Below are 12,918 nucleotides of genomic sequence, written 5' to 3' on the forward strand. Positions count from 1 at the left end.
GGTCCCCTGGCACCTGGTTTTGGGAAAAGCCGTATTTTCTTGCTACTTTGATGCAGGGTACAAGGAAGGTAAGGTCTAAAAAAAAAAAAAATTGCACAAAGGGGCTTATTGTTCCAGACAGGTAAAAAACCCTTTCCACTCCATCCTCTTGGAACCTTATGTCAGTCTACTCCTGCAAACAGGACTGCCCACAGCTTCTAAAAATGCCACAGCACAGCATGAGGATCAGGGCAAAGCAAGAGGCTCCAAAAATGGGGATGCTCTGTCCCCAGCTCGGGGCCTGAGGATCTACAGCAATCCTGTCCCACTCTCTGCAGCACCACTCTCCTTCAGGAGAGACAAGTGCAGCAGCTGGAAGAGATAAAAGACTACAAATATCAATTAAGGAGCACAGAACTAAAAGAAGGAGACATTAAGAAAGAAGTTATCACACAGTCCCCACACAGCTTTCGCATGAACAGCACCCACAGCTAGACAAAGAAAATGCATTGGGGTGACTACAAGCCTAAAATAAGTTTCCACCTGGGAATCTACAGTGAAATGGTGGAAAAACACTGCTGAAGGACAAACTGACTAATTTTTACACACCCTGCTTCCCAACGTGAAACCCCACCCACAACACAGACAGAAGACACCCCTCTTACCCATCCATCCTGACCTTGCTGCCTCATCCTCAGCACCCATCACATGTGGTTCTTCAGACCTCCTGGTACAGGAGCTCCCAGATCCCCTCCCATCACTGCTGCAGCCAGGAGCTTCACCTCTCAGCCCTTGCAAACTGCTGACAGCTTCAGCAGCCTGCCCTGCACGGCTCCCCCCATCCACAGAACACCTGACTTATCCTCACACCCCAGGAGCCTTGAGACAATCTTCTACAGCTGGGAAGGTGCTAAGCACAATGTAGGTGGACAGGATTCCTCGTATTTTAAATGGCCATTTCTTCCCCTCTTCTGACCTTTCAGAAGAATAGGGGCAGTCTCTTCTGAAATAAGCAGAAAAAAAGCCCAAGGTGGTTTTAGGCATGACAGAAGAGGGAGCAAGAGAAAGCATAGAAAGACAAGCAGGAAATAGCACAAGCTTCATCTTTGGGAAAATACCACCTAACACATGAAAGGAAAATGATCCATAGCAGAGATATTCAAAGGGAAGCAAAAATCTGGGAAAAATTAATGTCCACAGCAGCAACTGTTGGGGGAACAGTGATCCGGCAGGGCTTTCAAACTGAGCAGTATGAGACAGAGGCTCTACCCAGAGCAGATCCCAAATTTGCAGATGGAAGGGTTCTGCACTACTGCTCTGTGGACATGGCCATGCCCAAAGGTGTCTCCAGAGAGATGATCCTGAGCCCCATGGAGCCTGATCACACCATCTGGACATGGATGTCTAAAAGGGTTAACTGTCCAGGACACAGCAAAAGGAAAGATCCTTTGCTTTTCGTCTCAGTTTTAGAGAGATCCCTGAAGCATCTGAGCTACTTCTGGAAAGGAGTCAGAACAATAAATAAATTCCTCCATCTCTTAGTCTGGGTGACATGAGCAACCTCTGGCTTTCCTGGTCACTGAAGCCGACATTGTAAGTATTTGTGTCACACAGCCTTGTTCCATCCACATACCCTGACTCTGTGCTGAAAACCCAAGGTGCAGCTCAGTTTGTGTCCCTGCTATCCAGCAGCTGCTTGGTACCCCGCAGGCACAGCTGGGGTTGCAGGAGAGCCACTGGATGGTTAAACTGGCAGCACCCCACTGAGTTATGGGGGACCCTCCTGAACTGCCATCCTGGCTGACAGATGCTGCTCAGAGACAGCTGAGACAGCTCCCAACAGGCGCTATGCAGGGTCTGGTGAATGTAAAGGGAAGGTGAGAGCCTGGCAAAATCGAGAGAGCTGTCTCAGGATTGACTTTGTCACTGTGCCTGTTCGAGGAGGAAGCTTACACAAGAGAAGAGATGGCGTTAAAACCACATTGCACAAAGCCCTCAGAAAAGCTCCAAGGACTAAAGCTGGAGCTGGCTGCTGGTGCTGGGACCAAGGGATGACTCTGTCTCCAGCTCCAGCACCTGCAGCCACCCCTGGCTCCCTATTCCAGAGCAGGGGAAGCCCCATCCTCTTCTCATGCCAGAAAACAAGCACTGAGCCTTCCCACTCACACAGTGGCAGGAGGCTGTGACTGCCTGGGAGGGACTGCGACACAACAGAGCTTGCAAATGCATGTTCTGGGGAGGTTTCTCCACTCCCCAAGCTGACTTCCAGCTGGAGACACGTGCCTGTGCTTGTCCCCAAGGCAGACAGCAGCAACACAGGCATCCTCTGGTGCCACTCCCCACCAGCAGAGCATGGCAAAGGGTTGGAGTGACAGCCTGCAGGGACGTGGGACCCATTTCCTCACTGCACACACAGGGACAGTGCTCGCCTTCCTTGCTGAAACCCAGTGGGTGAGACACTGGTTAGTGCCACTCATCGTGGCTGTCTCAGGGCAGGCACCCAGCCTGCTGGAACTCTGCTGAGAGCTCCCCAGCTCACGGCACACATGCCTGCCTCTAAGACCTGGATGTAGGCTTAGAGAGGAGGAAGGGTTTGTCTGCAAGTCTCTACCACTGCCCTCTCCACCCTAACATGTCTTTTTCAGTGCAAACCTGGCTCTGTCTGCTGCTTTTGAACAGCTACTGCTGGCTGAGCCTAGAATGGCCTGATCAACAGGGAGAAGGAAGCTAAAATGTGTTTCTTTTCACCCATGTACCAGCAGAGCTGTTGCTCCAGCCCCCACATGTTAATGCCAGTGATGGGAGACAGGAGGAACCCAGCTGGACTCCTCCAAGGCAGGGATGGAGCAGAGTGAGCTGTTGCTGGGCCAGCACTTAGGAGAAAAGAATCTTCAGCTTGACAACTCAGCAAATTAAATCTGAAACCAGCAAGAGAAAAAAAATAAAGCCTTTAAATGTCATCTCAGGTTTGACTGCCAGAAGCACTACACAGAAAGACAGACGGACAGATAGACAGATAAGCACAGTGCTGCACAAAGAGCCGGATGCCCTACTTTGATCTACTCAAGTGTTTACTAATGTGTCCCACAGCTGGCAGGAGCTGTTAGCAACTCAAGAAATCTGGTTTTCTGCCACCAGCTCTGCTCTGGGACCTCAAGGAAATCCCAAAGCCACTCCAGGTTTCAGTTTCCCCTCTTTGAAGGCAATGATGCTTCCCTCCAACCCCTAGTGGTGGCAAGGTTAAAGGCTGATCCTGGAAATGTACTACAGCAAACAGCCTTGGGGAACCCTGCAAGCCTGAATGCAGATGTGCAGTGAGTTAAACCTCTAGTTTGGGTCCTACACCCAAAGACAGGCCAGATCAATTCCTTGGGAGAGGCAAAGTCAAAATCATCAACACAAATCCTTTGCTATTGGCTCTTTTGACCTGGGCAAGTCATGCCATTATCTCCTTCCTTCCTCTGGAAGGAACTGGGGAGATACCAGGTCCATTTGTGCAGAAGTTACTCTCCCCTGCAGAGAGTAAGGCAGCCCTGCTTGGAAAAAACACCACCACTTCTGGCCTGACCACAGGTACAGATTTACCAAAACTAGGAAGCACAAATGCTGCATGCCCCTGAAGTCAAGGACTCACCCTGGCTGTTGGGGAAGTTTCTCTTCATCCCCACTTTGCAGTTGGGTGAAGCTGAGACTACTGATCCAGAATAGAGAGCACTGGGGGAGAGCAGACATGTCTGTACAGCAAAAAGCACATTGCAGAGTAGGGATGATCAATGATCCCCCTTCCAGTCCTCCTGCCATCTAAACAAGCCCCAAGAACATGGTGTGCCCCTGTACTGCTGGCAGATGGCAACATGCACAAAGCTGGAGCCCAGCAGGCAGGGTGTGCCAATGGGAATGACTGAAGGTAGCTTGCTGGGCTTCTGAAGGATGGACACCTTCACTGAGAGTCACAGGTGCATTCCTGGGATGTCCTCAGCACTCAGGTTTCAGTGAGCTCAAACTTCACCTTCTGGCAAAACAACTCCAATGCAGATGCAAGGGAGGAGCCTCCAAAATGTTCAGGAAGCTGGGACACAACAGAAATGCCCCATCAAAAGGGCAAGGGGTTGGCACAGCACACCTGAGGCATGGTCAAAAATACTGTCCAGCCAAAACACTGCCTCCTGCACAGATGTCAGCATGAGCTGGTGCTCTGTGCCCTGTCATAGCACTTGCTTTCACACACAAAACAAAAACTAGACTTGCCAACATACCCAATGGGCCTGTCAAACTAATCACGTTAGGAGAACTGGAAACACACCAGCGGCAAGAGCCGGCCCCTGCTCCAGAGCCCTTGCAGAAATCACACATCCAGGAGACGGAAAAGCCTCTGTCGTTCCCGTAACCAGGTCAATAAAAGCACAGACAACTCCATCCACAGAGAGACTTTACAAATCACAAAAAAAGAGCAGCTCCAGCTCCCCCAGCTGCAGATAGGTGGGTAGGCACAAAGAGGCAGCACGGAAACGTGTCTGTGCAACACGTGTGGGCAATCCCGCACATGGCCGGGATATGGGGCAAGAGGAAACCGCTCTGAACCGAGCCGGGAGAAGGCGCGGCGGCAGCTCGGTGTGACTTCTCCCACCCCCACCAGCTGGGCTCCCAAATACAACAGCCTCCCACCCATATGTGTGTCTGGTGTGCTGGGGAGAGACAACAGGCTAGGCAAGGATTTCAAAGCTGAGAGGTCCCAGGCAACTTTGAATGGCCTTGGATTCATGGAGTGACAGTAACCCCCGCTTTGGGGTGAGTGAAAATATCCAAAATGAACTTCAACCTGGTTCCTCAAGAGCAAAGCAGTCCCATCCCCAAACCCACAGTTATCTGTGCATGCACTTTATTTTAACACTGTTATTTCTAAAGCTCTTCGTTAAGTGAGAAGCCCAGAGGACTGGACAGAGCTTTTTTTGATCAAATTTCAGAGTAGCAGCAGCCTTTTGTTGTCTCTCTTTCCTTTTAACATATTTATTTTTCAAGCCCTTAGTTCAGTGGCACAGAGGAGGGTAAATCACACATTGGTGGTGAAGTCTAGCCCAGGCTGCTTCCCCTTTGCATCTGTGAACCACACTGTAACCACCAGAAAGGATGTGCCCTCGTTATCACCAGCATTTTTAGGCCCTAGACAAAAGGACTGTGGTGCAGGGTGTACCTAGGGCAAAAGCAGATGTAATGTTGTTTTATTATACATGATACTGTTTGATCTCATAACCAAATCTCGCTCCTGGTGAGGTACCCAAGCTTTGCTGCTTCTCCAGGAGGGAGGGAGCAGTGCAGATCCCTCCCCCCGTGCTGATCAGCTTGTGATGCCACAGCACGGGGAGCAGCTCCCCAGCCATCACCTATAGCAGAGCACCCCAAAATCCTGCCTGGGCCCTGCAGCACTGGGACACCACGGCAATGGCACAGGGAGAGCTGGGTGGGTCAGCCCTGCGTGGCACGGTCCTGCAAGTCACTAGACCCAGTCTCCACGTTATTTGTGCGCCTACTCCAGAGTCCGGGAATGCCACCAGAGACCAGGAGCAGTAGGAAAATACCAGGCTGCAACTTTGTGAACAAAATGAATTCACTGGCTTAACACCCACATAATTAGAAACAGGCGCATCCCTCGGTAACTGTTAGCATGGGAGTGTGCCTGACCGTGTGTTTGCATTTGGGGGGCTGTGATACCACCTACGTAAGCAACAAGAGTCCCTTTGCCGAGCCAGGCTCCTCACAGCACTGATGAAACACACAGGGACGGTCCTTGCCCCAGGATTTATTTTATTTTCCAGTGAAACAGGGTTACAGTAGCTCCTTCCTACCAAGGAGGTCTGAGCCACCCACTGCTCTCTCCTGGCAATTCAGAGGGCTCTGACAGCCATGGGGACCTCAGCCCTGAGAGAGGAGAGAATTCTCTTGCTCACCGCTGCTAAGAATGGCAATGGGACCTGCTGTCCACACTTACCCACCAGCAAACTCCCTGGCTTTAGGTGGCTCCTAGTGGCTCTTGGCACCACAGCTGGGAATGGGCAACTCCCCCTCTCCGGTCCTCACAGGGCTGACTGAACAGCGGTTTTGATAGATGCACAACAGGCAGTGAGAGCAGCCCCAGAGGGAGCAACCCCCAGCCCCTGCTCTCAACAAGGAAACACCCACCCACCACCCAGGTGTGGTACAGCAGAGGTCCAGGCTGCGAGCTCCTTCCAATACCAGGGAAAAGCTTTCCCAGGAGTCTTTCCCTCTTACGCAGCACGTCTTGTACTGCTTCCCGCACCAGTTCCCCTCACAGGGTGTGTTGCATAGTATTTAAATACAACCAGGTCTGGGCAAGCCAGGTTTCAGTTGATCCCATGTCCCCTCTGTCAGGCAGTGCTAAGAAAGGGGTCACGATTCCTCCACCAGCTGTTAATACAGCATCACTTAATGCAAACCCTCACAGCCTTCCTCCTCCAGCCTCCCCCAGGCAGAGAGCAGCAAAAAGTGATTCCCCCCGCCAGGGAAAAGAGAGGAGATTTCCCATATAGTGGGCACCAGTATCAATTCTTCCAACTGCTGCAGATTTCCTTTAATTCTGTGACTTTATGAACATCACTCGATGTTGACAGCAGCCCCGGAGGGTATCACAAGTCACCTGAAACGAAAAGAGCCTCTTCAAGCACTGGCATCTGGGCGGCCTCTGAGCCAGAGGGCGGCAGCTCTGGCTGTGCACGGCCACACTGACCAGACAGCTCACAGCCACGGCACTGGATCAGCCATGCCTCAAGAGGGCTTTGATGACATCTTTAGGGTGTCATGGCTAATTAGAGCCCTGACTATACCCTCTAATTAGGTAACACTTTCAGACAAATCGCCCTGTCCTCTTCAAACCACTTCACACCTCCAGATACATCCCTAATTGACTTGAAAGTTGACTCCGCAATTCTTCCCGGACCTCCTTCCATTTCACAAGGCATTTCAAAACAAATAAACCCCTCCTCCTCAGTCTCGTCTCAGAGCCCAGCTGGGGAATTACCCTCACATCCGCACCTGCACGACCTGACACAGAATCTCCATCACAGGCACAAAGCAAACGCTCTGACGCAGCGCCAGCATCGTCCTCCTCTGATCTCCCTGTTCCAGCCATCCTAGTGCTATTTTCAACAACAGTCAGCAAAGCTTTTTCTCGGAGAACAGGAGTGTTTGCGGTGCATCAGTGTCCTACTAAAAATATTGCCCGGGGGCTCGTGAGAGAAGCAGGGCTTCAGCAAAGGAGCCTGGTATCTGACAACAGAAGGCATTAGGAAAAAACGCTAACCCTTGAGAAATTAATATGCCAGCATGGTATCAAGGGCCAACATTTCAATCCAGAAGCCTGACTTCTGTTTTCATTAGGTAATGAATAAACTGAAATGATCCAATTGTTTTCAGTTTCCCAATAGCACAAAATTTGAAGTAGATAGGCAACCCCCCCCCACCATCATAACTTCAAACATGCTGAACAAAAACCATCAAAATTCATAGAAGATAAATATTGAGCCCTTAAAAGCCTGCTATGAGAACAATGTCTCTTTATTTGCTTTCTGTGAGGTTTGTTATAACAAGAGAGAAAGACTCCAGTATACAGTGTTTTAATATATATACACGCATTCACAGCTGGAATAATAGATTTTAAGGACCCAGGACAGTATTACAGCTGGATGTATGTAGAAATACATAAACATACTTTCAAAAACGTATTCTTTGCACCCTACCCAGATATGTAGATGGACACATATACAATACACACAGACACAGACACACACACACACAATGTTTCAGATCGATCAGAACCATTCATTAAATCAGACTCTCTAAAGTTTCTGCTGCTTTGGGAAAACATGACCCTGAGGAGACATCATGCATGAACTTAACAACCAGCAGAAAATGAAACTATAACACGCTGCATCTTGAAAGCCAGCCCTGAATCTAACTTAATCCCTGCTCTGGACAATGCCTCTTGAGAGGCATTAAAACCATGCTAAGGTGTTTTCCTGGATTTCCCAGATTCCCCGGAGATCCCCTGGCACTCCGGCTGCATCCACCTCCGTGCTTCGGAGATGTTTCCAGCTGACCGCTTCCATCCTTACTCCTGCTGCTTCCACGGCCAGGGATGGACAGATCCAGTGGAGAGCAGCCTGCGGAGAGCTGCGTCCTACCCTGGCAGCAGGACGAGTTACCGGGACAGCTCGTAGGGTTTAACACTCGCAATCCTGCAAAACGTGCGGGGGAATGATGTAGGTGCAGGGGGATGATGTACGGGGCTTGAAGGGTCAAGAGCAGCTTTGCATCCTCCTTTCCCATCCCCAACAAAGGAATTCCAGCAGATCTCGTGCCCCCTAGTGTCATCCTGGCGAACGGGCACCGCCAAGCACCGGGTACTACCTGGCCCAGGCATTGCCCTTGCTTAGCCCACAGTGAAGAAGCCACCGGGTCCTGTTGGCACCCCCAGCATAGTGAAACGCCATTCCCAACAGTTCACGTAAGGGACAGCGTGAGCTTGCTGTCCCTCCCCAGCACCCTGGGGCAGCCACGGCCCCTCAGGTGTCCCCGTGCCCACGGCGCCACCTCTGTTCCACTCTGGAGGAGCCTCGGCAAGATCTGCCCCTCCAGCAGATAGCCCAAACGGTGTCCCTGGAGGAGGGCCAAGGGGAGGAGGCAGAGAGCATCTGCAGTGGACACTGTCCAGAATAAAACTCCTCCTAAAAATAGACAGATCCTGGAAGGGCACGGCCCTTCCAGGGAATGGGAAAGCTCAGTCCTAGGAGCTCAGGGTTTGGCATGATAAAACTTCAAAAGTGCACGAATGCAAAGCAGTTTGTTACCCTGTTTCTTCCCCGTGAGAGCACCTGTGGCATCAGACACTGGCTACGAGCATAAGAAGCAATGAACAAAATCAGCCCAGAACCCAGCCTCCCACGTGCCAGCTTCCTCTGACCAAAGATCCAGCATCTCCTCGGAAAATGCCCATGCCGGCTGCAACACTAATGAGTGCAACCACACCCCACCTAAACAAGAGCCGTGTGCTGGAAAGGTGCACAGGAAATGTGTGTGTGTGCCTCAGTTTCCCCATCTGCCCAGCTTACCCTCTCTTATTTTCCTCATCCCTTCTGTTCAGCTATTGGTTCTGGTGGGAAGAGGCATCCTAGGAATAGACCTAGCCCACTGGACCCTTCCAGCATCTGCTAGCAGCATGCAACCAAACCTCAGTAACGCATCACCAAAATTTGGAAGAATTCTCCCCAGGGCACTGACCTGAGTATGCTGCTTTCTTCTGCAACACCGAGCAGGGACTATAGCTTAGAATAATGGGGAAGTAACTCAGTTCAGTGCTGACAAAGCATCACAAGCCCCAGCGGGGTGGGAGGGGAGGAGGTGTCCTTCCCTCACGCTGCCATGCCTGGTATACATCATGTTTAAGGCCAGGCATACGTCACCGACACAAAATGGACAAATTGGAGGGATTTCAGAAAAACGAGCGACAAAAATGATCAGGAGGCAGAAGGGATTGATTTACAAGGGGAGATTGAAACAGCTACGATCAGCCTAGCTGGGCTGAGCAAGTACTGACTGCAAGAAGCAGTTGGATGCTAATCTGCAAATGGGATGAAAACAATATGGGAAGGAGTAATTTAGCATCTTCATCAGTACTGGGATGAAATGAAGGGGAACGCAGGGCTGAGGAGGCAGGGAAAAAACCCAAACCAACCCCCAAACTCCTTTCTTAGTTATGCATGACTGTCTCCATCAAAACACTCAAAGTCCCCAAAACTCGCTCTGCCTCGGACGAGGACCCTCGGGAGCAACGGAGCCTGTGCGCGCACATACACACACACAGACACAGACACAGACACAGACACACACACACACGGAGCCCTTTCCCACCCCTGACTCACACTCAGGAAAGCAGCAGGGCCGCCACGATAGCCGGAGAGGATGGAGGCTTCACGCTTGCAGGGAAGCAGCGGAGAGCGAAGGCTAAAGCTGCCGGTAGCGGTGGGAAGGTCTCCGCAGAAGGACGCTTTTGCACTCCCGGGTCTTCACAGGGGAAAGGTGCTGAGATGGCTTCCTGCAAAGTGGCAGGAGTGAGCTCAGCTGCGAGCACTCAGATATTTACACACAAACAGCACATTACTCAGCAACTCCCATTTATCAGGCATAATGGCAGCGGCAGCAATAATAAACGACAGAGCTGAGAGACAGGCTCCCCAGGCGCACACCCAGCCCCAGCCTGAGCTGGAGCAGGATGCATGCCTCCAGCTTGCAGGGAATTAACTGAGAGTGGCCAGGAGCTGGGGCTTGCACCCACAAAACTCCTGCTGCCGGCTTCAGAGAGTCAGTCACGTCTTCAAAAGCTAAGCCTTGGCTACACAGTTATTTGAATGTGTGCCTGCATCACAAGCTTTGTGGCTCTGAGAGGTACCAGGGCTTTTCCCAAGTCCAGGAGGTGCTGAGCACTTATCAGGGGGAAGGGGACGCACAGTCCCGGCAGAATGGGGTCCTCCGGGTAAATTAGACCAAAGATCATGTACGATCATTAGATCATGGCTTGGCTTGCTCCGACAAGAGGCTCTGATAAACTTATCTTGAGGAGCTGTCGCAAGGAAGTCTGCCAGGCACGAGGCTCTCATTTCTAAAGCTCAGCCTGTCTTGGGAAAGTCCTCCTGCTGCAGTGAGCCCCAGAGGGCTCTGGTCCCAGGACTGGTCCCAGCATGCTGCCTGGCCAGACAAGCATCCCTTGCACATCTCCAGACATCACAGCAAAGCTCTGACTCCTCATGGAGGGGCGAAGCAGGGATCCAGGAGCAGGAACGGCTGCTCCCTCATATTTGCACATTTTGCAGGAAGCAGTCAATGTCGGTGCTTGACTGCCTGAACACACAGCCAGTGAGACCAGCAGCTGCATGTGCAGGTCCTGTCCCTCACACAAGTACACAACGTGGTGTGCGGGGAGTGGACACAGTCACTGAAATTCACTAAATCCGAGCAGATGTCAGCAAGTTCCCAAGCAAAAAGCAATCTGAGGAAAGGACATCCTCAACCATCCCACAAATAAAACCACAAAGAGATGGGAAAAAGAAATTGAGTAGCTTTGCAGGCAATCCCTTTTCTGTAACCTGCGCTCTGAACAGACCTTGCACATGTGTCCATAAGCGTGGGGTGGGGAACATTAGAGAGTAGAGAAGTGCCGGTCGTTAAACCAACAAAAGTTTAGTAGTTAAAGAAACAACTGCCAGAGGAGCCAAGGAAGCTGGAACATGCAGACCTGGTCCTGTCCCCAGTGAAGGCAGCACAAATTGGCTCATGAGCTGACTGGAGTCACAGCTCGTTTTCAAGATTGCAGTGGGGGAAGTCACCGAGATGTGGAAATGTCAGGGAGTTTTGTGCAGCATAGGGATCGGTGTGTATTGTGCAATTCTGGAAAGCAGCCCTTGTACTCACGCTCGGGATGAGCTGCCTGCCTAGCCCAGGGAGAGCAGTTCCCGAGAAGCGCCATGCAGACACTTTTCTTATAAAATCACACTTCATTAAAAAAAAAAAATAAAAAGAGAAAAATAAAATCTGCACTGCCACAGCTGAGAAGAAGGCAGGTTGCGCTTTTGGAGAGACGGAGAAGCCTGCTCTCCCGCCCAGGAAATCCACGGGCTCCGGTTTACAAAGAGCCGCCCCGCAGTCCCAGCCGCTCCAGCCCCGTGCATTGCCGCAGGGAGAACTCATCCCTCCCAGCTCTCAACCTGGTGCCGGCCGCGATGCCCTCCCGGCCGGGCAGGGGACAGGGGTCCCGCCGGGCAGGGGACGGGGTCCCGCCGCCGCGCCCCGATGCGGACCCGCTGTCCCGGAGGGTGCGGGGACGCTCCGGCCCCTTGTCCCCCATCTCTCCCCGCCGGGAACACGCGCACGGCGGGGCAGGAAAGTAAGTTGCCCAAATTGTTTCCTCACGGTGGGGTAGACGAGCGGCCCACGTCGGGGCGCGGACACGCGCGGGCGCTGGAAAGGTGCGCGGCTGCGGGGCGGGAGAGAACCGGGAGCGAATGCGGGGGAAGAAAGGGTTCCCCCCCGGCTTCCTCTCCGCCTCCCTCGGCGGAGGGCCCCGCGTCTCGCCTCCGCTGACCCCTGTGCCCGCACGCCGCCTCCCCCGTCCCGTGGGTGGGGGTTCACCCCGTGCCGCCCTCCGGCCCCGGCCGCCCGGTACTCACGGCGCTTTCCTTGCCGCCGCTCCCGGCACTACCCCATGCAACCACCGGCTGCTTCTGCACCGGCTCGGGGGCTATAAGCTCTTTTAAACTCCAGCACATAACCCATGTGACCGCAGAAGCCACTGGTAAGGAGCGCCGGGGAGCCAGCGATGAGCTCAGCCCGCACCCCCCGGCACAGCGCCGGGGACGCGCTCCCGGCCCCGCCGCGCCGCGCGCACCCGCCCGCAAACACACGCACACACGGCACACGCACACACGGGCTCACAAACACAAACACACGCACGCACACCCGCACACGCACCCCCCACAGCCACACACTGGTCCACGCCCCTGCGGACACGGCGCCGCCGCCGCCTCCTCCCTCCCCGCGGATGCTGAACCGGAGGGAGGCACCGCGCACACGCGCGCCCCGCCGACCCCCGTGCAAATGCCCGCCCGTGGAAACACCGTGGGGACGGCGCCCCGCACACACACAGACACATATATACACACACACACACATCAGGAGCAGCAGCCCCTGCAAGTCCCCCCACCTCCCCAGGGATGCAGCCCCGAGTGGAAGCAGCAGGCTCACGGTCACCCTCACGAGTGCCCTCGGCCGTGCACAATGCACCCTCTACATGCCACACGCACGGTCCCTTCCCTCCATCACGACATGCAGACACAAGAGGATGCGCCGCGCTACCATTTCCATGCACACCTCCGT

At 53.1% G+C, this 12,918-nt stretch overlaps 1 protein-coding gene across 4 annotated transcripts in view; it reads right to left on the reverse strand.

Moving 5' to 3' along the window:
* The window catches only part of CNTFR (ciliary neurotrophic factor receptor), a 204,188-nt gene extending 191,844 nt beyond the window's left edge, over nt 1-12,344 (reverse strand). For 2 of the 4 annotated variants that reach the window (XM_088156860.1, XM_088156861.1), the window contains exon 1: nt 12,213-12,338. In XM_088156860.1, coding sequence (XP_088012986.1) covers nt 12,213-12,311 — 99 coding nt within the window. In that variant the 5' untranslated portion in view covers nt 12,312-12,338. Of the gene's footprint in view, nt 1-12,212 lie in introns of all 4 variants that reach the window. The other 2 variants (XM_088156858.1, XM_088156859.1) reach the window with 2 other exon arrangements.
* Between the last annotated feature and the right edge of the window lie 574 nt (nt 12,345-12,918).

The sequence above is a fragment of the Sturnus vulgaris genome, chromosome Z (assembly GCF_052056855.1).
Source record: "Sturnus vulgaris isolate bStuVul1 chromosome Z, bStuVul1.hap1, whole genome shotgun sequence".
Taxonomy (NCBI): Eukaryota; Metazoa; Chordata; class Aves; order Passeriformes; family Sturnidae; genus Sturnus; species Sturnus vulgaris.